The 26,022-nt window shown below is 38.7% G+C and overlaps 1 protein-coding gene across 4 annotated transcripts in view; it reads left to right on the top strand.

Moving 5' to 3' along the window:
• The first annotated feature begins 2,510 nt into the window (after positions 1 to 2,510).
• The window catches only part of SUGT1 (SGT1 homolog, MIS12 kinetochore complex assembly cochaperone), a 29,512-nt gene continuing 6,000 nt past the window's right edge, over positions 2,511 to 26,022 (top strand). The window contains exons 1-10 of one of the 4 annotated variants that reach the window (XM_067292564.1): positions 2,511 to 2,602; positions 2,727 to 2,772; positions 6,120 to 6,210; positions 6,910 to 6,979; positions 7,353 to 7,423; positions 12,273 to 12,326; positions 14,113 to 14,132; positions 15,132 to 15,166; positions 15,788 to 15,884; positions 16,913 to 17,020. In XM_067292564.1, the coding sequence (XP_067148665.1) occupies positions 2,574 to 2,602; positions 2,727 to 2,772; positions 6,120 to 6,210; positions 6,910 to 6,979; positions 7,353 to 7,423; positions 12,273 to 12,326; positions 14,113 to 14,132; positions 15,132 to 15,166; positions 15,788 to 15,884; positions 16,913 to 17,020 (621 nt within the window). In that variant the 5' untranslated portion in view covers positions 2,511 to 2,573. Of the gene's footprint in view, positions 2,603 to 2,726; positions 2,773 to 2,906; positions 3,076 to 6,119; positions 6,211 to 6,909; positions 6,980 to 7,352; positions 7,424 to 12,272; positions 12,327 to 14,112; positions 14,133 to 15,131; positions 15,167 to 15,787; positions 15,885 to 16,912; positions 17,021 to 26,022 lie in introns of those variants that run through there. The other 3 variants (XM_067292571.1, XM_067292585.1, XM_013948423.2) reach the window with 3 other exon arrangements.

Genomic DNA, 26,022 nt, shown 5'->3' on the forward strand with positions numbered 1-26,022 from the left:
TTTTCTGTATTTACTCTGAAATGTTTTTATATGAATACAATGTTTTGATGATGATTATAAATCTCCAAAAGACACTGAGAAACAGGACAACATGATTAATCAATGTGGGCCTGTGGTGAAACATGAGCAAGTGAGCACTTTGTGAATCACTGCTGAACTCAGACTGGACTGCACCAACATGCTGTGTGTCTGAGCTTGCGATGGCACTGTTGCCTTTCAGGGAACAGTACTGTACCTTTTCATAGCTCAAATGAAAGTTGAGCTAAGGCCAGGACTTGGACTTCAGCTTCTTTTCTGTCACTTCCCAGTAAGTTATAAACAAACAACCCCAAAAATTCAGCATAATTCTGGGGTGCCATTTATCGCAAAGGTCCTTGTAGCTTATATAACACTACTGAAGGCCCAAACTACTACATGGCCAAAACCTAGCATATTGCAAAATGTTTCAGGAGAATGTGGATTATAAATGAACATGATGCCTAGTAAGATTAGTTGAATGCAGAATTAAAAGAAACACCACTTTCTGTAACTGAATTTATCTAGGAGTTTTTTTGATTCCTTCCTAAGGTTAAAATTAAATAAAAACAGAAGAATACTAAAAAAACCTGATGGTAACAGAACTGTGCTAGAGATAGTTTGATCTAGCTGAGTAGAAGTAACTCTTAAAAACTGTACCTAACAAGCAGTTCTCTGCCACAGCTGCCCTGTTTCTTGGTGGTTAAAACTGCCTTGTTTAGTTGGATGAGTGGCTTTTTTTCCTCTTACTCCCCTGCAGTTAGGCTTTGACTTACAAATCCATGCATCTCACCCCATTTTCAGAGACTGGCAATACACAAACTGAAGTGACTGATGCCAAGTAACTGGTGGTTGTTTGTCTGGCAGCATTCCTTGCAACTAGGGAACTCAAGTATTAGAATTGCACCCTCCACTTGAAGAGCTCTTGTGTTGTAGAAGTGCAGTCCTAATATTTTTTGTTACTTTCATCTTAATGAAAAAAGCACAGGCAATATTACTAGAAACGTGGATAACCATTGTAAAAATATGATACAGTTCTTATCTTGAGGGCTTTATATTTCAAATTGACAAAAAGCATTGGGGAGGGAAGATACTTTTAGAATTAGATTGCAAAACAGGGATTTTATCCTATAATACAAATATTTCATAATACTAGAAAGCCTGAGGAAAATTTAAGGCTTGACTGGCATTACAGTGTTTGGGGGGAGTGGGTGTTTTGCTCATGTATTTGCTAGAAATAGGAAAAATCACACTAAGATTACAACTTTGAAAACAAAACCTCCTGTCATAGATGCAACTTTGCCAACAGAAAAACAATTTTGTCAGCTTAGTTTATGTCTTTTGGAGAAGTAGTATAGTTAGGCTGGCAGAAAACCTCCAGCAGACAATAACGGCATGTCTTTAACAGAAGACTCTGTTGTGTAACAAACCCTAAACGAAAATCATTATCTTCCCTCTCTGCACATCTCTTAGGCTCCAATGTATCCCCTGTATCTCCCCTGTATCCATTGTACTTTCAGCTCTCAATACGATGGGCTTTCAGAGTGGCGATGGAATGAAAAAGACAGAGCAGGTCATAAAACGAGGGCTCATAGCTGGGGTTTGAGCAATTCCTCTCCCCTGCCTTTTTGCCTTTTCACAGCTGTTTTTGTTTGTGTCTGTGGTATTGGCCAAACAGAACGCACAATGTCAAATTCGAGCCACTGCTGACTCAGAAAGAAAAAAACAGAGGCTGCAGCTCCCTTCTGCACGCATGAGACTGAAGAAAAAACAAAACCACACCGCCCCCGCACTTAACGGAAGGGAGCCCGAGGAGCAACCTCGGAGCACCGGTGCTGCCCCGCGAAGGCCCCAGCTCCCGCTGCCGGGCGCCAGGACAGAAACCTGAGGCCACTGTTTCTCCCACTGCAGGGCCAGAGCTCCCGAGCTGCGGGAGCTCCTTGCCGGGCCAGAAAACTGCCGCTGGCGCTTGGCCGCCCCCAGGGTACCCTGCAGGCCGGGGCTGACAGCGGCGGCCTGCACCGCGGGCGAGGCCGGCGGATCCCTCCTGAACCCCCGGTTCATTAGCTTCGCGGCCCGTTTCTCTCCGCCTCACGCCCCAAAGGGCAGCCTGCACAGATTGAACCGTGCCAGTTCTCTGCCTTTTCTCGTATTTCCGTGGACCCTGTTTGGGAACCGCCGCTCTTGATTCTGGGGCGAACTCGAGCAAGGAAGCAGCCGACAACCGCCCCACCGCCGCCACCTCCCTCCCCGCCACACGCATGCGCACACCGCCACCCCCTGTCACCTGCCGTCGCGAGAGGAGGAAGGGGCGAGCAGGAAGGGCTTAAGGGCGACTCTGCCGTGACTGGTCCTCCAACTCTATGGGAGGAAGACGGTGGCGCTTGCCTCGGTAGCAATGGCCGCCCCGCCTCGTCACGAGGCGCGCGGGCGGAGCCCGCGGGGCGGGCTCGCCCCGATGCATCCCGTCAGCCTTTGCGCGCGCGCGGCTGCGGCCTTGGGGGTTGTTGTGCGGGTGCCTCGGCGAGTCCAGAAGTTTCCTAGGGGCGGCGGGCGGCATGGCGGCGGCGGGAGCGGCTCCCCCGCGGTGAGCGCCCCTTCCCCGCCCGCCCCTCCCCTCCCCTGCGCGCCCCCTCCCCTCCCCTGCGCGCCCCCTCCCCTCCCCTGCGCGCCCCCTCCTGCCTTCTCACCCCCTTGTGACTCTTCGGCAGGTTCTCGGACGCGGACATCGACCAGGACCCGGGGGCAGCGGCGCAGGTGAGCGGCAGGGGCCGCGCCCGGCGGGAGGGCCCCGGCAGCGCGCCGCCCGCAGCGCTGCGGGCGGCGGCTCGGCGCCTTCGCCTTCGCCTGCCCCGCCGCGGGGAGGGCGCCGGGCCGCGGGCTGGGCACGCCGGGCTGTGCCGGGTCCCCCGAGCTGCTTCGGGGACTGCGGGGCTGGCGTGAGCTTGCTGTCCGGTTCCGCTGTCAGTCTTGAAGTACCAAAATAAACTGAACTTTGTACTTCGCCTGCGAGGGAGGGGGATGTTTCATGAATGGGGAAGCCTGAGTCCTGTGGGTGAGGTGAGTGACTCTTGCAGCGGCATGTCATGCTCCTGGTAGGAGTGAGGGGAGAGCTGAAGTTTCTTACAGTTGTCCTTTTTGCCGGCTGCTAGTTTGCAGTGTTTTCCCCAGAGGGCTGTGCTGCTTCCTGTGAGGTCTGACTGAGGGTGGGTTCAGCACATTTCTGTCACAACGCTTGTACCACTGGTGTTGCAAAAAAACAGTAAAAATGAACTTTTTGTTCGTGTAGGCAGACCGTATGTAAATAAGCTTGGGTTTTTAAATGCAAAAATCATAACTGATCTAGTTATTGGAGAAATTTGCTTAATCTTTATTAGTTTTTATTCTGCTCTCATCTTTTTTCCCCCCTTTTTATATATTCTACCCATTAAGTTGGATCAATATGTTCCCAAATGTTCTTTTTATTTAAAAGGAAAGGTTAAAAAGAGGACAGCTGAAGGATGGATAGGTATTTCTGTTTAACATATTCTGGAAGGGGAGAGGATATAACTAGTTAGCTCTGCTTGAATGGAGTAAGTAGATGGAGCATAAGATGAAAATTGTCTTTCCATAATGAAATCGTGCAGCTGAATTTTACAGCTACTTGAGGTTTGCGCTGTAGCTTGCAAAAATTTTGGAAGGTAAATGACATCCCAAATGGGATTGGACATAATTTTTTAAATCTTAAATTCGTTTTTACTATGTCAAATGTATCTGGTTTCCAGTTGTAAACAAAATATCTTTGAAAGTGTTAACACATACTATCAGAACATGCCTTTAGTCTTTTTTTTTATGTTAGCATAGTTTCTTTACTTGCCTTGTTCATTTTTCTTTTACATTCAATGACTCTGAATAAGAAGCTTTTTTGCTAGTTTCAAAATAATATATAGCACATTATATAGACATTATGTAATATCTATTTACAGTGATACTAGCTGTCACTCGTGGGTTTTTTATTATTATTATTATTATTTTAAATACTCATGTTAGTAGGCAGACTGTATTTGATAATATCTGACCTGGTAAGTCCCATAATGAAGTGCAGCATCATGATGACTTAGAAGCTTGGATCTAGAAGTAGCGTACCATGTTTGCATGATCTTAGGTGTGGTTTTTAGCTCATGTACTTAGTGTTTATAATCTGGGGCACAGCACAATATGATGCTGTGTAATGCTTCCACACCCAACAGGACTTGTGTCCAGTCAGCCTGGCATTTCTGCCCTGTCTCCCCAGGGCTTTTGATTCCTTTAAAACCTGAAGAGCATGCTTGGGTTTTCTGCACCTGCTGGCTATAGCTGTGTCCTCAAAGGCACTAGCCTGGATCTGATGCAACTAAAATTTTAGGTCATCATCCATGTCTAAATGCTCTTTTAAAAGTCTGAATGATAAAGCTGTGAACTTCTTAATGGCTTTTTTGTCATGCTAAGTTGAAAAAGTAGTCTACCATATGGGATAAGAATGTCTTCTATTTGCTTTTTCATTTATAAAATGCTCTGCAATGTAAGTGGTGATGATTTAGGACAGAATCAGAACTGTATGTTAAAATTTTAACTCCTGGAAGAAAACATTCATTCACTCTTTTGGTGAAGTGTTTTGCCATATGAGAAACAAGGATGATGAGCCTCTTGAATTCAGACACAAGTGATTCAGCAGACTAAACCGCCTGTAATTCATACAAACTCACTTTTGTCAGGCCTCACTTGGTTTTGAGGGGCAAACATCTATTTACATAATGTGGCCCCGTTCTAATACATGAGTTACCTTGTGCCTTTCCTGTCTGGAGTACCTGTAACCATATATATTTCTCATCATATAGTGATGACTGCTCTTGAATGGCTTCAGTTCTTAAGAGAGTATTGGTATAAGTAGATCAAGTAATGCTTTTTGTTATGACTTTCTACTGCCTGCCACTTCTTCAGAGACACCCAAGATTTTAGATCTATACACTATGACTGTATAGAGATATGAGTGTCTTACACTGATGTGAACTCACGCTGCTGACGAAAGAAGCTACTTTGGTCACTTAATTCCTTGTTGGTGTAAGCATTTGTGTGACAGCAAGTGAACCGGAACAGGACACTGATCTGAAATAAAACTAAGCTAGGCTCTTCTGCTCTTCCTCCTTTCTGTAGCTTGGTGGAACTGTTTTGGCAGCTGTACTGAATTAACATTTATGCATGTTTAAAGCCTATATCTTTGCCTCCTTTGTGCTTGCTTGCTTCTGAGTAGAAATCCAGGCAACTTGAAAAGTAGAGTGACTGTACTGCAGTGATGTACAGTAGTGGCTTTGGAAGATTTACCACCTTCTAGCAACCCTCCCCAGTAAAGGGAGAACTGGAGCTGAACGCTCTTTCCAAGGGTGTGTGTTGAGCCATTGTAATTTCATTCTGTTGTGCAGAATGTAAGAAACTTTTCTCATGCGAAGTATGTTATAATTATTTCAATCCGTCACCCTGTCATTGCACTAACAAAGGACTACTTGATGCTTATTTCCATTATTCAGCAATATTTCCTGCAAGAGCTGTGCTGCATAGGTCTTTCATTCTCCTACTTTTCTTCCTCAGCATGCTTCAAAAAATCTCCCATGCTCAGCAATATCATACAATGTGTTCATCATGTGTTACAGTGCTTTGAGTACGTTATCACTGCACGAATGTTTTAATATTCTTCATGTTGATTTCCAAATCCCTAGCATTGCAGTGCTTCCTCATACCCTGCAGACCTGTGTACAGATGTGCTGAAAATTGTAGGCAGCTCTTTGGAATATAGAGGTTCAGCTACACACTAGACTTCATGGTTAAGGCATTTGAAAAACCTGTTTCCTTCTCAGTAAGGAATGGGTTCCCTGAATCAGATATAATAGGCAGATTCCTTGTACTTTGTGAGCCCTGACATTTAAGCTTTGTGGATCAAAACTGCGCAATAGACAAACGTTTCTGCCAGTTCAGGATATTTTGTTCTGAAATGTCTTTATTTGACAGAGTTTGATATTGAACTTTTACAGGGACTTCTAAGATGCTGTTTTATGTGTGTTGTTTTTTTTTTTTTAAATCTGCCTTTGCAGGAGCTGACAACAGCCTTGGAAAAGAATCCAGATGATGCTGAATATTACTGTCAACGAGCTTACGCTTATATTCTTCTACAGAACTATGCTGGTAACAACTTTAAACTGATAATCCCCTTACAAGTGTATTATGACATATTCTTTACAGAAGATGTCTTAGATCTGCAATTAATACAGTAATAACAGAAATTTGTTACCTATAACTTAATTGGCAGTTGTTACAGTTAGGGTATACTTTTGTGGTTTTCTTCATCTTTGTTTGCTTTGTATCTGCAAAACTATCAATGAATTGGTTACTCTGCAGTCCTAGATTTCCCTTTGATTTTTAGCACAGGACTATCTGTGCAGCTATTTTTTGGTAGGCTTCTCAGGTAGGTTTTAGACTTGGTGTTGTAAACGTTTTCCGGCCTTGTGTGGTCTCTTGGCTGAGACTGAATTCTGTCATGGTAGGAATGTGATAATTTAATATTTTTCCTAGGCATTATTCAGTTAATACTAAAGCTTTGGTCTAATCATTCTTTCCATTGTAAAAGTGACTTACAAATCAGATCGAAGTAGAGGATTTGAATAAATGAAAGTCATGCTTCGTCTTGCACGGAGCTCCATAGGTGAGTGAAGGGATCATCCATATCAGTTGTGGCTAAATTTAATTCAAGCAGTGTAATTTGTGTGTGAGCTAAGAAAACTAACGTATTTCACCTCAAAAATTTTTGACTACAAAAAGACTCGGACAGTTTACTCCTTTTTATAACTCATTAATGTTCCTCATCTGTAAACTAACTTTCCACAGATGCTGTTGCAGATGCAAAGAAGTCTTTAGAACTCAACCCCAATAACGCTATAGCTTTTCTCAGGAAAGGGTATGTATCTTATATTGTGCTTTGGGAATATTGTAATAATTTCTAGGGCAATACTTATATTTGAATTACAGCTCTATACAAGGTTTTTGCAACACAATGAATGACCAAATTTGATGCTATACTACTTGTAACACATCTGTAATGAAGCTGTGGTTTAAAAAAAAAAAAAAACATTATTAGGATTTTTACCTTGAGTTTGAGCTTGTTATCTTAACATCCCAGCAATTTCAAAAGCAGAGTTCTGTGGCAATTTATATTCTTAAGTTTGTAACTTTAACCAATATAGTACATAAACTGAGGATGTTATCTTCAGAATGTGGATTAGATTGAAAAGTAGTTACTGATTCTGTGTGGTTTTCTTTGTTTGTATCAGGTTAGGTGAATATCATATGAAAAACTACACATCTGCTTTAGAGTCTTTCAGAGAGGGACAGAAATTGGACAGTAAGTATTAAAAGTACTTATGTGCACAATACTCATTTACTAATAAGAGAAAAATTCCTGTTGCTTTAGCTGAAAGGGAGGACCAAGTTTTTTTGTGTTTTTGTTTGTTTGTTGTTTTTTTAATGAGGAATGAATGAATAGATGTCCTACTTGAGATATTTGGAACAGGTGTGGCTTTTGGGAAGTTTGGTGCAATTACTTTATGACAGTATAAAACAGTTTAAAAATGTGTATCAAAATTCTTAGCAACTAGTAAAAAGGTTTTTTTGCTTGATAATGATTTTGAAATCATTTTTTGCTTAATAAAATGAGGATCTTAAAAAATAAATGGTGACAGTGGTGTAGCAGTGTCACAGAAAAGTTACCAAACAGAGCAGGTTTGTAGCTGGAATTTCTTAGTTGTTACACCCTTTGGTGGACTGGTTTTTATAAAGAGCATGCAACTTGATATGCGTTTGAACTGACAAAGCGATTTCTTTCTTTTACTATTTACAAAATGGCTTTTTACCTTTTTTGTTAGATTATGCTTAATTACAGAAGCTTTTTATTTATTTTAAGTATTGTCCTTGTGCATGTTCTGGTTTGGGGAGTGTTAGAGCTTTTTGACAACCTGACTGAGAACTAAGAAAGAAATTGTTCAATACAGAAAGCTTTGATAGAAGGTACAGGGAAGCACAGAACGAAGCAATTGCGAGATGGTTATAAGTCTCCCTCTCTTCCTTCCTATCCACCACTAAAATAAAATCCTCACTTCCTTCCATCCTCTCCCTTCCCAACAGCGGAAAGAAATGGTGAGAAAAATACCTTGAAAGTTACACAGAACAAAGTGCACTGATCTGATAAGCATTGTCACAGTTAAGATCTTTCTAGTACATTATCTTATCTTTAACAATGTCTGGGACCTGAAACTACAGCCAAAAGGTAATTATCTTGCCTCTGCCAAATAAGCGATTGCTCCTCTGATCTAAAACTGTGGTTCCATGGGAGCATCAGATAATTTAAGTGCTTGCTGCCAAGTGATCTTGCCCCCTCTCTTTTGCTTGTTAATCCTTTTTTTCAGTGCATTAAGTCTGCAGAAAACTACTATTTTTTATATTTTCCCCTGGATTACTGTGCTGAAATTAGCCCCCTGAAGGGTCTGACTGCTGAAGCCAGCAGAAGTGAAGTGGTGGGGCAGTGGTGAGATGGAGGTTGGAATTGCACCAACTGGTATTTGTGAGCTTAGGCTGCTGTGGAAGAAGCACTAGAGCGTAAGAAACTGTTTGAAGTCCTTCCAGTTTTGGTAATTTTGATAACTAGATAGTCTTTATCTCCAGTTGTTTGTATACTAGAAATATCGAATGCATCTTCGGAATCTAGCCAAATTCACTATTTAGCATCTTCCTGTGAAAGGAAGTGATGCCTTCCAGTGATTTCTGTAGCTTTCTTTGCTTGGTAGGTAACTTTTCATACATCTCAAAACTTGTTGCCCCTGAACTTAATTGAATGACTAATCACTTTGGTCTTACGTTAGTGGCTGACAAGGCCAAAAATTCTGTTTTTTATATTCTTGCCACCCCAAGCAACCACTGCTGATTTTGATTTTTTTTTTTCTTTTTTTTTTCTCATGAGTGTGGATTTTGTCACCTTTCTAGTTTGTTGGTTGGAGTTTTTCTCCCAAAATGCACAAACTCCAGCCAGAGTGTTGCTTTGTTTTAATTTTGTTGAACCTCACATTATGTTTTAGACTGCAACAGCACACTGAGCTGTAGATGTCTTGGTAGATGAGTCAGTGGATACCAGGTTTCTCTGAGTGATATTTAGCTAATTTAGAATCACTAAAACAGAACCTTTTTATTTTATTTGCCTTTGTTTTGCCATTTACCCAGTTAAAGCATTTCTGAAGTTTCCCAGTCCTTCCTGATTATTTTACTGTCCAAAGCTTGTTTCTGCTGTGCTTCTTGCATCTCATTACAAAATCTTATGACCTACTGTGAGATTAGGAGTCTCCTGAAGGTTGTCTTTAAAATACAAATTGTTAGTTGAGTCTCATCCATGTATAATCTAATCAACTCACAAATTTATGCCAATACAGAATTTCCTTTTGCAGTTCTGTGGAATGTTTACTGGATCCCAGGTGAAAAGAATTGTGAGCGTAAGGATTTTTGGCAAAACAGTTAACTTCCAGTTAAATGCGGCTAGTGCAAAATGAACAAAGCACAGTGGGAAAATTAGCCACATTTCACTAAGCAGGTGATAAAAGGAGATGATTTTCACTGTTGCTGCCTGGTAGCGAGTTCCTGTGGTGGGGAATTCTTTGCTGGCAAGGCTGGTTTCTTTGCTTCACAAGGGGGCAGAAGTACACTGTGACTTGTTTCTGTTCCTTGCTGATACAAGGTCTGTTTTAAGCCTTAATCAGGAACACTAACAGAGATGAGCTTCCTGCTTGCGCTTGTTACTGGTAGGACTGACATGCCCAGGGTACTACAGCAAGCTTCCCATTACCCACCTACAGTGATGTTTAAATAGGACTTGACATGATGGATTATTGAGAGGACAATGTTTCTGTATTTCATCAAATAAAATTAGGAGATGAGATCTCTCTCAATCAACCATAAGACTAGGTACACATGGATTTTTGGAGTTCAGTAATTTGCCTTGGATTGACAAAGCAGTGTGATCTGTTATTCTTCAGCACGTTATATGGATTTTGGATAATTATACTGGAGAAACTGTCTTGCCTTTGCTGTGACCACCTAGTGAATTTTGTGAAGGTGGAAAGTATCAACTTTTTAAAGAAGCATCTTATTAGGTGTTTTTTTGTATTCTAAAAGTTAGTAGTTTTAGTAAGTGAAGATAGGCCAGACAGTTTCCAAACTGGAAAGCTACTAATAAGTTTAGTTATTTGGAGGAACAATGCAATTATAGAGTCAATTTTCCTTTCTCTCAAATTATAAAATATGCTGGGAGGCAGTGGTTGGTGGGGGTGATCTTTTAGGAGAATAGGGCAGATACCTGTAATAGAAAGGTTTGGTGTCTTGTTGTGAAACAGTCTTATCGTAGGCTATACTTTAAAGATGAAAATTCTTGCTGCTGAAAGTCTGAGGCTGGATCAATGTAGACTTGACTCAGTTTGTCTTTGCTTAGGTTCATGATCCTATTCCATTTCATTTCCCTTTTTATTTGATAAATTTTGCTTTCAGGTTCAACACTTTGGGAAGTTTTTTGGGGGATATGGGGAATAAGTTTTAAAATTATAAGAGTAATTTAGGTTGCAAGGCAGCTCTAGAGCTCATCTGGTCTTATGCCCTGGCCAAAAACAGTGTTAACTTTGAACTTGTGTGAGTTTGCTCAGGGCCTTCTAGAGTTGATTTCTAAATATTTCTGAGGATGAAGATTTCACGGCTTCTCTGGGCAACCTGCTCCAGTGTTTGAGTACTCTTTTCATAAACAATCTTTTCATTATCTAATCAGAATTTCCTTTGTTGCATCTTGTGTCCTCTTCCTCACTTCCTTTCCCTGTACACTTCTGAGAAGGGTCTGATCCCGCTTCTATAACTACTACTTAAGTAGTAGTTATGAAGGCAACCATTAGATTCCCTCCTCCCTTCCCCCAACAACATTCTGACAGTTAATTTTGGAGAATTCTTTGTGAAAATAGTTATTGTCTTTTCAGAATTTACTAAGATGAAGGAAAAAATTGTTACCAGTGACTGTATTGTAATGTCAAGACAACCATATTCTTACTTGCATTTTTATCTTTTACTAACAGCATTTGAGATATTACATAAAATTTATGTAACTTACAATATAGGGAACTTCTAGAATGATCATTACGGATGGCAAAAGATGAGGGAAGAGAGAAATAGTACTGAGGGGTGGGGTAGCAATTTTAAGACCTAAGGCATGCCTTAAAATTTATGAACACTTTATGTTTGAGGAGGTCAGTGTTAATAGGTTGCAGGACCCCAGTGGAGCTGCATTTGGCATAATGGGCATGTCTGCAGGGCACTGTTTTTTTTCAAGGATCGTGTTCAAGCCCTCTGCAGGGAGATTGGCTGTAATTTCCCTGTATTGTATAAAGACAAAGATTTAGCTATGGGTAAAAAAAGCCACAATGTTACTGACCAGTTACTTTCTTGAGTATCAAAGCTTTTTCTGGGATTTTTGCTGACAGGATTAGATGATCACTCTTACGCTACTACCTTTTTAGTTATTTCATTTCATTCATTTTTATCTAGGAAGTTAGCTTGTTGCTTCTTGTGTATCAAGGTTTTACTAAACTTCTTTGTGATTTTTCACTCACAGTGTGAAGTTGGCACCTATGTATTTCTAACACCCCTGAAGCCTTAGATGTGCACATAAACTGTGCATGAAACCAACAGGAGAAAAAACTTGGTGCTTGTGAAAACTTTCACAGTTTTGGACTGTCCTTGGGACAGGCTAGCTGTTCTGATACTTTCCTAGATAGGAAGTACGTGGCTGAATGTTTGGGAAAAAAATAATTTGAACAATAATGGAAATACAACTGTAAAATAGTACTACTTGCTTTTGGAACAGTTATAGCGGTTAAGCAAACTAGAAACCAATAGGTAGATTTGGGTCAGTTTGGACATAATTTAATGTTCTACAAATTAGTTTAGCTTAATTAAATACAAGGGAGTTAAATAGACTTGTGTTAAAATACTTACAGCTTAACTGGAGTGATCAAGGTTACCAGAAGATATTAGGAAATAATACCATGATTTAATAAATTGGTGCAAATTTGGGATGAACTTGTTCCAGTTGGTAGTTGTGATGAATTGTCCTTTGTGCAATACATGTAGTGCTTGAAGAGTTTTAATGTTACTTTGCGTTTGGTCTCTTCTAGAAGTAGATCATACCTTTACTATTTGGATTAAAAGATGTGAGGAAACACTAAATGGTAAGAAAAACAAGCAATTTACTTCATATGGGGTTTGATATGCCCTGTGCTTTGAAACTCTTTCATGTTTTGAAAGATTTATGGCTTACCTCTTATTTAGAACAAAGGCAGTTAAAAAAGTTCATTCTTCTGTTTAACTTTTGTTTCTCTCACAGTATGCATCCTGAGCTCTACTACACTTTACTTTGAAGGAAATTCATATTTTGTTTTTAATATAATTAGCCATGACAGAAAAGTACATATTTGAAGTTCAGGCCATCAGAATTAATTTTAATTTGCTTTCATATATTAATGCTAGCTAATTTTTATATATATATATATAAAAAACACTGGAAGCATGTTTGTTTTCTAAAAGCTGGAGTTCTCAACATCAAAATGAGTTTTTCAGGTCTCATAAAATGTAAAGTTGGAAAGAGCAGTTGAAATTTGGGGATTTTACTTCAATTCTATTCAGAGATTGCCTTAGGTGCTAATTGCTGCTCTGGTGCAGTGTCTTGGTAGTCAGTATGTACCTATTATGGTTAATTGTCCTTTCACGAGTATTACTACTGGTTGACATCCCTGGCAGTGAACTTACTCACCGTGCTTCAACTGTCTGTGAATTTTAATGAGGTGTAGCAGAATAGCAGGTTTATTTCTTCCCTCTGCCTCTTGTGACTGCCTCACACCCCTGCCCCCCCCCCCCATATTATGCACTGGAGAATATGACAGTAGAAATATTACATGTTCATGTCAACTTATTGACTAAAAACCAAGCAGAGAAGAGTCCTTCTGTTTGTGTTATGTAGGAATATATAAACTCATGATACTTTTCACCAGAGTTCTTTGTTTGGAAAAGTAAGATAAGTGATTGGCAGGTACAATCTTATTTTGCAACAAGTTATCTTGGTTGAGAACTTTCCCTGTCATCTCAAGGAAAGAGGATATAATGCATCTGTTTTGCTAATGCTGCAGTCACTTTTTGTAGTGTTTTGTCTGGTTCAACTAAACTGTCCTGTTCTGTCCTGAATATTCATTCCTCTATTTTCAAGAGATTTTCTTAATTCTCCTTTGGATATTCCAGCAAAAAAATCAAAACCTCTGGTTTCTTCATTACAACTTCAAATTCTTCTTTCATATAGTTTTTGTCACTTGTTAGCAGAAATATCTTAGAAAAAATGTTTAAAAGAAGAAATACTGAGCTATAGTTTGAATTTTAGTATTACAGTGTATTTAAGGTCATATGAATGACTTTAACTCTGCCTAAATTCCATCTCATTCCCCTACCGTGTTTGCCTAGCATGAGACACAAAATTGATGAGAACTCTGTCCTAGTAGTATGAATGGATGATAAACTTAATAGACTTGCAGGAAACCATTTTTTTAAAAACCTTTTCATGTTTAATGTGGCCTTACTTTCATTTAAACAAAACAAACAAACAAAGAAACCCACCCGGCCCCCCTCCCCTTCCTTCTGTATAGGTTTCTGGTAAGCAAAAGAAAGTGTAATGGAAAGTTTTTTCCTTCTGTTAATCAGAACATGCTTTGTATTATAGTTGTTTATTTGCACAAGTTGCTGGTTGAAATGGATAGCATGAAGAAAGTCTGATTAAAGTTAGAGGGTCATAAAAGCAAAAGGCTGGAGGTACAACTGGCTAGCTGTTACAGAACAGGTTAAATGTTAACTCTTTTACTGTTGAGGCTGGGGTAAATGCAAAATATTTGGAGTAATAGAATAAAGCTAGAATAAATATGTCATGTAAGTTTAATATGTTTTTCTGAAAGTGTAACTCTTCTATTCTTGCAGCAGTATCGCAGACTGAAGTGGTAAGCTGTTTCCTTAATATGTTCTGCTTCAATTATTTTTTTTGTTGTTAAGCTAGAGCATGCTTTTAGACTTCAGTGGCTTTTTACAACTTCCAGGCTTTAAAATATTTTTTTTCTACTGCATAGATTTCTTAAGATTTAATTTTTCTCTAAATACCTGTTTTTTGAACCAAGAATTTGAACCCTGAAGACTCAGGAATAGCATAGAAATCTGGAAATTACTGTACAGGTATTTTATTAAAGCCAATTTTAACTTTTTCTTGCTGTCTGCAGCCTAACTCAAAAAACTAAACAGCTCATCTTGTCAATAAATGTCACAATTTTCTTGTGACTGCTAGGAAGTAACTTTTTTTTTTTCAGTGTATGCAAGTAGTATGTGCAGACTTGTTTTCTACTGTAACTGGTTCAGCTTTCAGTTTTCTTACTCTTTGAAGCCTTCAGGAGTGTCAGAATTGATTTGTTTTTTAGACAAAATGGGAAACTTATGTTGGGTGTTCTCCTCTTCTCAGAATTCCAATTTTAAATCTTAAAAATAGAAACGACGGAGGAAACTGTACAGAAAAGGTGATAGGTATAGGCAAAGACAAATAGTACAATTAAAAGGTTTTTAACATAAAAATTTTACAAAGGAAACCTGTGACAGATTTGAGACTTTTAGATGAGCAATATAGCTACTGTGTCTTTCAGGTATACTTCTTACCTAGGAAGAAAATGAGTTGAAACTGAACTCTACCAAAATGTCTGACCTGTATATTGTAAAATGTGTTAAATAAGTGCTTTGTCAGTCATTGACACTTTTTTTTTAAATCTCATCTGGAATAAATGGCTAGGAGAATAGTGAAGAACTTTATCTTTGTTTGTAAGTTAATACACATATGTAAATCAAGAAAAGGGCAACAGACAAAAAGAAAATGTTCTGTGTCTTTGAAATGTACTTCATGATATTTTTTCACTTAACGCTGATGTAACTTTCTTTCCAATGTATTATGCTTCAACCAGAATATACAACAGCAGCCTCTACCATCAAAGATCAAGTAAGTTGACTTTAGCTTTATTGTGAGAATTAAGATAATATATAACTCTTCTTTCCTGACTCAGGCATTGGAGAGGCAAAATAGTAACTGTAGCACTTTTTTTTTTTGGTAACTTCAGAAAGTGGCAGTTGCCTAAGTGAAATGTTTCTTAAACAGTGTCATTGCTTTCATTCAGATTGATTTGTACTTTCAAGAGAATGCTCCACTGGGAGAATAGGGAATGGAGTAAGCATTCTGGCTTCTGTTTCTAATTCTCGTGCTGAGCTTAATTCAAAGACTTGCCTGTATACTTAGTATATGTAATGTTTTGAGATGCTTTTAAGATCCTTAACTAAAAAGTGCTGTTTATTATTTACAGAAGGCAAACAATATTATGAATTGGATGAGAAAATAACCTAGTTCTGATATGCTTCTTGATTAAAAAATGATTCTTTGTTCTTTAACTACTTACCTTGTCAAGTCTGCAAGTGCTTTGTTAGAGGAAGGGGAAGAAATCTAATTTTATGTGTCATCTTTCCCCTCTAAATTACACAATGTAATATTCCAGCTTCTGTTTTTTTTTTTTGTTGTTGTTTTTTTTTTTACATCTTCTTGCAGTCAGTTTTTCTCTCTCTTTTTAAGGTATGACTGGTACCAAACAGAATCTCAAGTAATTGTGACTATCATGATCAAGAATGCACAGAAGGATGCTGTCAGTGTACAGTTCTCAGAGAGAGAGGTGATTTGTGTTGATTCATTGATATGCATCCCTGGATTCCATAGGATGTAGTTATTAAAACAATGAGCAGTCTGCTGGAATAGCATGAAAAAATAGTACAAGTGATCTTCCATCTGAGTATTTGTTTGTATGCATGTATGTTGCCACAGCAGAGTCCATAGGATACAGACAAGCTATAACTTGTATATAAATCCTGGTGTGCATGCTGCAAAAGGAGCATCTGTTTTCGAGCTGCCTGGGTGTTTGGAAGGGTTTGGGGAAGGACGTGATCTGAACTTAAAATGTTTGAGTATACATGCACCCAGAGTATGAATGGGCAGAGACAAGGTATTTTAAAGAACAGTTATGCATAATGTATCTTGCTTTAGGACAATTATAGAAGAAGAATTAATGTTGGTGGGTGGGTTTTTCTTCCTTTTGGTATCACTAAAATTAATAGTGGCAGCCAAGTATATATTTCAAAGAAACATTGTAATCTCTTTATTGTAATACCATATGCAATATCAGTGACGCTCATGTTTAATTTAGCTGCGAGTACTGAGGAGCTGAGCTCTTATTCTCAACTAAATTGGTACTTAGTAACAGCCAGATACTTCTATAATTCTGTCTGCTTTAAATTGTTAAAATTGTGTGAGCACTTGCCACATAGTTTGCATGTATTAAAAGGGAAGTTGCAAATTGTTTTCATATTCCATTATTAATGTGTTGACACTTTATTTGCCTTAGAATTCTTTCTCTAAAGAATGCAGATCAAGCTGACAAGATAATAGGTTTTTTGAGTACTTGCTGGCTAAGAATTGAAATCTATTCATTTTGTAGCGCACTTTAGAAACACCTTCTTGAATAATGCAGTAAAAAGTGGTTTCATTTTAAATTCTCTGATGCCTGATGCTTGATTTTTAAAAGTGTCCTAGTGAAGGATCATTAATTTCATCACTTAATCTTGGTGCCAAATTACAATCCTTTACCTCAAAATGGAAAACTCTGCTCTCTAAGATGACCAGAGACATGTTTTCGACTGTTAACAGATGAATGCATCAGTGAGACTTCCTTCAGGTGAAGACTACAACTTAAAGCTTGTTCTTCTTCATTCTGTAGTGCCAGAGCAAAGTACCTTTAAAGTGCTTTCAACAAAGGTAAGCTTTTAAAGTGTAAATTATTTCTTTGACTGTTTCTGATGTTGAAAACGTTTCTGCTCTATTGTCTTGTCTCATGGCGACAGTCATAATATCTTGCTTTTCATATAGAATTGCTTTTCCTTTCTTAGCTTTTTTCCTTTTCCTTAGCTTGTATTATACTTTTGATATGTCTTGAAATTACCATTGCTTCTGTGAAGCATCTTGCATGCTCCTGAGCACTGTTGAAATAAACTTGACTTTGTTGTTCTACAGTGCCATCTTTAGTCTGGGTTAGTTGGTTTGGAGCTGAGTAATCTCTAACTGTCTGGAGCCTGGTTTAGACTGAGATTCTTAGTGGTGTGAAAGCTTTTTGTGTTTAAGCAGGATCTGAATTGTAAGTATTTTGCATCTGCTTCCAAATTTTATTGTATCCAGATAACTTTGAGGGAGAGTTTTTGAGACAAAACAGGATAAGAATTTCTTTCAGAAGTCAATGCTTTAAACCTCTTTTTTCTACAGAAAAGAATAGTGTAAGGGCATCTGCCTGAATTGGTGCAGGAATACAGTTTAAATCATCCCCATCTAATTCCAGTTCTGACCAGCAGATGGAGTATGGCTGAAGTACTGTAGTCTCTTCCAAAGCAGGTCTTATTAAGGACACTTAAACATGCAGAGACTTTTTTAAAGGTTTAAAATATTTTACTTTGCAAAGCATTAAGTACTTTAAAGGAATGGTGTGGCCTCAGTGTTTGTCTGATTACTTGAAAAGCAGGTTTTTGTTTAACACTCATGCATGTATTGTATTCGCATGAGTGCTATAGAAAATATGTAGTTACTACTTTGAGTAAGTCACCTTAATACTTAGAACTGTTATTGAGAGCCTGATGCCCACAGTGTGCATTCAGGGATGGAGTTGTGTAGCTGAGGGATTTCTTCAGACTTGCTCTACTCTGATTCTGTTGGCTGAGCTCTTGTTAGCAGTTGGAGCAGGTTAAGCGTGCTCCTGGAGCATGTCTTCTGCTTTACTTTTATCTGAGAGGAATCCTGTTCACACACTTCTAGATGATTTCTCAGTGCAAACCAAAACAGTAAATGAATATGATAGAGAGACTTCACTTCAAAAGTGTGCTCTTGATTGAAATGAAAGCCATCATCTCATTTTTGCAGTTCCTTTGGAATACCACTCCCATCTCCACTCTTCCCCCTTCCAAAAGAAAAAAAAAAAAAAAAAAGCACCCGAAACACTAGTTAGTCACCAAACTGGGGAAAGGGGAGGGAAAAGTCCTAATAATATCTGTTTTAAAACAGTGGTATAGATTGATTAATAGTAAATCTTAACTCATTAAAATTTAAATTCTAACTGCTAGAGTGCGAGTATGACAGTACATGCATGTCACAGCTGGATGTGATCTGAAAGACTCTAGCAGAGGCATCTGTATGGAAGACTGTTTGCAAGGAAGAAACATGAACCTGGTCTCTTGTCTTTGACAGTAATCTGTCAAACAGTTAAACATCTTGCTATTTGAGGACTGTTTAACTGAAGGCTGGAGGGAGGAAGAGGCTCTTCTTTGAGCTGCTGGTAGGAGTGCCTGGGACACGGGTGCTCTAACCAAGAGGTGAAGTACAAATAGAGAGCAGGAGACTGTTGCTGCTGGAAATCATTGAGCCTCACATTCACAGCCTTTGGCATGAGCTTGCTGGCTTCCAGCAGCAGCAGCTTTGTATTCCTGTAACTGTTAGGAGCCATTCAGTCCAACCTGGGTCTCCCTGCTCAGATAGGTTGAGTGACTTCCAGTGGTCACTAGCTTCACTTTTTCACTGAACTTAGCCCTGCTGAAGCTTTCTGCTTTATATCAGAAGGTATCCTGAGCACTTGGAATAGATCATGGCTCCTTCTCTGCCTAGCTGATCTCCCAGTCTGGGTTTCTGTAGGACAGGGACTGTGGGATGCGCCACAGTGGACTTGTGCTGTTATTTTTCTGTAACTGTAGCATATGAGATGCCAGGTAAGTCCCTTGACTGCGAAACCTCCTAAAGAAATTGTATTTTTGTCAGATAGGAAGAAATGTAATCATGTCGAGTAATAAGATGCAAATAACTACATGTGTTTGCACTGCTTTATTTTGTATTACTGCTTTGAATATGTGAGCCATCTTGCCATTAGCATCTTGCAGCCTTCACTGGGGAATGAAGGATCTGGTCTTCTTCCCAGTTATGTGAGGAAAGGAAGCAGGTTACATGGGCAGGTTTTGCTGTGGATAGAGTTAAGATTTCACATGAAGCTTTTACTTACAACTAATAAATGATGTGGATGGAGAATGAAGCAATAGAATTTGCAAATACAACAATCTTGCATGTTTTTGTAACTAAGAAGTTGCAGAGAGATTTCTCAATACTGGTTGAAATTCAGCATCACTTGATAAATGCAAAGCGATAAAGGTAAAGATGCAAGTCCAGGAGCAGAAACTGGCCTTATATTACAGAATTATAGATTCTAAAATAACTGCAAATAACTAGACAGAACTTGCAGACTCTGGGATTGGTTCTTTTAGAAAATGTTAGCAGTGGTGAAAAATGCAACTGATAACTTAAGAATTTTCTAGCAATAAAGCAGGAATTATACCTTTCAGTAAACCCATGCTTTGTCTAGTCCTGAAATACAAAGTCCCCATTTTGTAAAGAACAGAGCAAAACTAGCAAATATACAGAGGTAGCAAAGACAGATTTCTGGAGGTGTTCAAATGGTTTCTGTATGAGCAGGGAGTAAGTATTGTTCATCTACAGACCTTTGACTTTGAACTGTGAACTAGAAGTGGTGAAACTCTTGCCATGCTTACCAAAGAATGGCATAATACCTAAGTGAACTCTGTTTTTTAGATGAAGATCTTAAGCTATGTGTTTGAACATCCTGACATGGTATATTCTCTGATTGGCAACAGTTTTACAGGTGACTTTCCTTTTTGCATTTTTAACAGTGGCTGTGTGTGTTATTGCCATGCTTGGAGCCGTCTGTAAACTCATTCAGAAGCTTACATGCCAATGAATAGAGATCACTACTTGCAAATTCAGCTTAGAGTTGACTGTGCATCAACCTGTCCTATTCACGTTTCCTCGTGAGTTATTTAGTACTGCCCAGTATTGTTCAGCATATAATTCTTATGATCTAAGGCCTACACTTAGTGTTTGTTTGAAAAAACGCTAATAAAACTGAATAGAGAGTCCCTCTCTTGAGGAAGTTACTGATTCATAATACCTACTTTTTTGGAACAGAATGGCATGCTTTTAATCTCTGTTACCAACCAGTCTTTATGTATGTGAACAGCAGAGCTGATATAACTAGTGTAACTAGATCAACTGAAATTATAAGTTGTACTCCTATTCTGCCAAAGGTGCCTGCCTGTTTTGAGGAACTTCACCACAGTAACCTGATCAAGCAAAAAATAACTGCAGCCTGGGAATGTTGAGAAGCAGCTCCAAAAATACTGTATAGATTTAAAAAGGTTGTCTTAAAAATGGCAGCTGATCTGACCTTTGTGTAGTATGACTTCATGCACAATATGTAGGTAGGCTTTTGTGTATTTTGGCAATCATTGCTGCATTTGGGGTGTCAAGTGGAGAAACTCTACATGTTGTGCTCTGCAATTACAGAAGGCGGTTAACTATTAGTGGTGTCACTTGTTTTTGTACTTATTTCCAGCAGGGGGAGCCAAAATGTAATGGCTGGAACAAGTTGGCTCTTGGGAAGTTGTAGCTGTGTAGTTTTGTGTGTATATCATTGTGCTTCCTTCATAAAAGGAAGAAGGCTTAAAAGCATAATATGAATGTGTTAGCTTGTAACTAAAGATGTTTAAGACAAAATTGTTGGTTTTTTGTTTTTTGTTTTTCAACTTTCCTGCTGGACAGAGACAAATCAACCAGTTTGAGATAAGATTCTGAAACTGTTCTCAGTGCAAAATTGGCCTCACCTTATTTTCCGTCTTCTGTTTGATCTATAAAGTAGCATATTTGGGACTCCAGTGGAATATTGTGCTGTAGTCTGTTGGAAACTTGTGTAACCTCAGCAGTTTCTCTAGGTATTCTGTTGTGTTCTAAATGATGCTCTGCTCAGGGATTTCCTATCCTTAGACCTAGGAGATGGAGGGGTTATTTCAGTGAGTGAGGATGAATGTGATTTAGCGTGTGTCCTTATGATCTTGAAGGAAACGTAAGCTAGTGTCTGTCTCTTTCTTTCCCTCTGCTCTTGCATCTGCAATTAGTCCAGGGATGATTACTGTGAGCTTTCACTATTTAGTGGTTTGAGCTTTTTGCAAACAATAATGACTTACAACAGTTTAGAGCCATTTGAAAAAGTTGTTAACAGTGGTTTCTTGACCAAAGATAGCTTTTCCTTTAATTAAAGATCAAAGATGTCCTGCAAACAGGAGAGGGTTTTAGAAATTCCCAGTCTTACAGCTGACATTTGTTACTTAATAGAGACCTCTGAGATAGAAGCACATTCTCACCAGCTTCATGCCAAGCATATGATAATGTGCATCAGTGGAATGTTTCTTTTCCCCAAACCAGCATTCTGCATTACAGGCCCTGAAATATCCTCTGCAGCTTACTGGAAAAGCCTGCTGCTACTGGTTGGTGAATGTAAAGGAAAAATCAAAGAATGAAACTGTTTCACACTCTCTTGGACTGTAGTCAGAGCCTCTATTGAGGGATACATATACACAAATAGATAAACAGAGTTACAAGTTTATTTTAACTGAGTTTGCATAATTCTTACAGTTGCAGTCCAATCCTTAAATGAGACTTTCTCATTTTGGATTTCTTCATCAAATTTTTTGCTGTTACTAGAATGCAGACTTCCCTGGTCTCATGCAGTTGTTTTCTGTGGGAGGCTTTTATTCAGATTCATGTCTCCCCTATACATTCTTGACTATTTCCTGTAAATTATAAGCTGATACTTAAGATAAGAGTTGGATATTTTCCCAAAATGCTTCCATCTCTTAGGTAGGGCTAGATGGAACAGTTTCCAGACTAGACCATAAAGAAGCCTTCCCAGTGATTGGCATCATATTTACTTGGTTCTAAATAGTCTTGACCCCCCCCCCCTTTTGTGAATGCAGATGGATGTGGGACAGATATAAACTTGTTAATGCGCTGAGAACTGTATTTTAGACAAGCATATAAGTCAGTGCCAATGCTTTGTATAAATACATGAAGGAAAATGATGTATAAGGGTTCTTTCTGTCTTGAGAGAAAGTGGATGTGAGAATAACTAAACATTGAGGATGAAAAGACATCTATGGATACATCAGTATCAGTGTAGGAAGATCTTTTGGTAAAATTAAAAATTCTAACAGGTGGCTGCTATGTAATATCAGTGAGGGAGGACACTTTGACCATTGTATACTCAGTTGACCTCCATAGGACATAGCTGGCGAAGAAGTTGAAAGTTGCACATGAAGTCCCTTCTGTTGCAGTATCTTCTCTATAAAGTAAATTTCTTAATTTTTATTAATTTGAGATTACACTACAGAATTATTTTCATCTCAGTGTAGCTTGTTTAAAGGTAAGGACTAAAGATCTTTAAATTTAGAGTATAAACAGTTTATGAAAGGTCTTTGAATAATGGGGCTATCCAGACTGTATGTACGTATGATCTTAGAGGTAAGTTTGAATAGCTCATATCTTTTTAGAAGATAGTGGTATTTTGTTCTCCTTCTAAATTTAAGTAGCAAAATACTTGTTATGATCACAAAGCGCAAACTCTCAACACTTACCTTGTCAGACAAAGCAGTCAGTCTTCTAGTTCAGTAAATTATAAAGGAGTTAATTGGAAAACCCTGAATTCTCGTATTTCATATGTTTAGTATAGCAAATCATCATTGAAAAAGATAGGTTTTTTGATACATCTTGAAATTAATGGCTGAACTACTGCTCTAACTTTGCCAGTTTTGGTTTCCCTCGTCCATCTGATCAGAGCTTGACACAGATTTGCCAATGGTAAGAAAACATACCATTAGCATGAATTGTAAAATGTAAAATACAACAGAAATTAGAAAAAATGCCTGATAACTTGTCACAGTGTTCACCAGAATCTTCTTTTAGAGAGGAGGGCAAAAATTCTTTTCCCTCTTAATGTTTCTTGGTTAAACTGGAAATGTCTGTCCCAGAACATAAGTTCAAGTGAAACCTAGTTTCGGGGGCTTATGTTTTTTTTAGCAATAAGCTCTGCCTAGGAACTTAATGCTGGCTAATTAGTGTTGTGTTTATCTGTATCTCAGGGGAGAAAGCCCTTCTTAAAACTAGATGAAATGATCTTTTGTTCCAGCCTCCTTTCTAAAGTCAGACTTTTTTTTTCTTTGTACTATTAATGAAATATTTTAGATGAGCTTCTGAGAATAACTCTGGCATCTTTTCTTGTAGCTAGGGTTTGGATTCAACTGCAAACATATTTGGCTCAGTCTCTGCTACTTTTTAAAAAGGAACTTGTTATTTTTATGAGAAGAAACTCCTACACACTATTGATGTGATTTCTTCTAGATTATGAATCCCCAGTTTGACTCTCTTCTGCTCTTATTCAGAGGTAGATTTCTCTCACAATATTTCAAACTACTATTGTATGAATTTCTCTGTCAAAATTTCAGGCTTTTCCTTTTTGCTTTGCTCACTTTGGGCCCAAAGTATTGGAAATCTAAATTAAGAAAATACAACAGAAAGTGGATTACTTTTGCATTTGAACTTTTCACACATCTGGAGTGCAATGTCCAGTTTTGGGCTTCCCAGTACAAGAAAGATGCTGATACAGCAGAGCAGGTCTAGTGGAGGGCTGTGAAGATGGTCACAGGCTGGAGCCCGTGTGTTACGATGAGAGGCTGAGGAACTGGGTTTGTTCAGCCTTAAGAAGAAAAGGCTGAGGAGAAATCTTATTCCTGTGCACAGCTACCTAATGGGAGGATATAGAGAGGGTGGAGCCAGGTTTCTCTCAGATAAATGGGCACCAGTTGCAACATGTGAAATTCTGACTTGATATAAGGAAAAATTTTTGTAGTGGGAGTGGGACACTACAGCAGGGGCACAGAGAGGTGAGAGAAGCTTTTTCCTTGGAGATGTTCAAAAAAACTCAACTGAACACAGCCCTGAGTAGCCTGCTCTAACTGGACCTGTGTTAAGCAGGGTGTTGGACTCTATCTCCAGTGGTCTCTTCCAACCTACATGATTCTTTGAGGGAAACAGTTGTCTTTATTTTATGAAGTGACTGACTTCAGCTAGCAAGTCTTCCCTACAGATGTCTGTCTTAGCTCAATATTAATAATTAGTTGTTATGCAAGTATGCAATAAGTAGTATGTGGGGGGGCGGAAAATGAAGAATCTGGAAAGCAAATGGGCATGACACTGAGTGAGATGGGAAAAGTAGTGTGTTCACAACATCTGCATAAAGGGAAGGAGTAAGGAGGGGAGTACAGGTTTGTTTCCCTGAAGGAGTAGGGAGAAGCAATCAGAGAGCTCCTGAAATAGGAGGCTGGGAGAGGGTCCCATTTAGAGCTTGTAGGAATAAAAGAGAAATTGAGATACTCCTCTTTGCTGCATGCAGTAAGCTTGGAATATATGCTGCAAATCTTGCGTATAAGATAGCATTCTTGTAGTAATTACATTGTCCTTTACTTCATATTTCTGATGAATGCCAGTTTGAGCGCTTCTTCCTGCGTTGCACTTCTGCATTCTCTGGCTAGCTTTTTCAGGAAGGAGTGAGGCATAGCTATGAGAGATTGGGTTGGATAGTTACACTGAGCACCTGTTGCATGTTTAATGTACAGCATTCTTGAAGTTCTAGAATAATCAGGATGTACATTTTATTTAAGCTTTATGTGCTTGAACACTTTGAACATTAAAAAAAGGCGGGGGGAAGGGGATACTTGGTTACAAATGAGAGTTCTTAAGGTAGCATTTGATTAAAACAGTTAAGAGCCTGAGACAGCTTCTTTAAGTGGCATGCAAAACATGTAATTTGCAATGAATTTTTTCCTATCCATTATTCCAAAGTTGGCATGAGGCACACAAGCAGGCATTTTATGAAATATAAATATTAAATCAAAGTAGTTGGCAAAAAGTTGTGAGATGTATTTCTTCTTGTCTGGGTACTGACATTTTTTTTCAAAGGAGGGAAGAAAGCTAACTAGTTGTGTGTTAGATGTAGCATAAATGTCCATACTGATGTGTTGCTTGTGTGTATGATACTATCAGTTTCTGCTTTAAAAAGTTCATTAAAATGCATTTATTGCTATTTGTGCACATAATTGGGACTTGCAAAATCATTTCCCTTTGGATCAAGTAAAGCTCTCAAGAAATATGCTTCTTCACAAACAGAATTTCATAGCTTTATATTTTTAGAAAGTGTGGTTGTATAATGGTATACAGCTAATGATTTCCCTAGTTTTGCTACTGCCTGCCACTTTGCCTAATGAGTAACTTCAATTAAAGTAGACGGAATAGAGGTTTAATCATGGCATAAATACATTCTGTCTCATTTTTCCAGCTGTCTAGAATTCTAGTTTGGTGGTGTTGAAATGATTTAGATTTAAGAAAACCACTGGGAATTAGTTTGTAATGTTGCCCTTTCCTTGGGGATGTTTATCATGTAGCAACTGGCTTAGGACCAGTTTTAGAGAGGAAAGTGTAAGAACTAGTAAATTAAAAGAAGGAGGATGAAGGATTATTGGAGCAGCAAAAGTGAAGTGGTGTGTGTGGGGGGGGGGCAGAGTACTGCCATGAATAGCCAAAGGCCTTTATAAGGGATCTTTGAGGAGGGTTGTATTCTGAGTAGAGAAAGTTCATGCTTAGTAGCTCACACTAAGCGTTATCTCTCTTTAAGGACCGTTCTTTCCTTCTTGGTGTGGATGAAACTGGCTGTACCTAAGATCCTGAAGCATGGTGGTGGACAGCCTGTAGCAAAAGAGTAAGGGGAGATGGTGAAGGGATTTGGAGAAGTAGGAGTAAGACTGGAAGCTAAATAAGGGGACAAACAAACA

This window comes from Apteryx mantelli, chromosome 1, assembly GCF_036417845.1.
Source record: "Apteryx mantelli isolate bAptMan1 chromosome 1, bAptMan1.hap1, whole genome shotgun sequence".
Taxonomy (NCBI): domain Eukaryota; kingdom Metazoa; phylum Chordata; class Aves; order Apterygiformes; family Apterygidae; genus Apteryx; species Apteryx mantelli.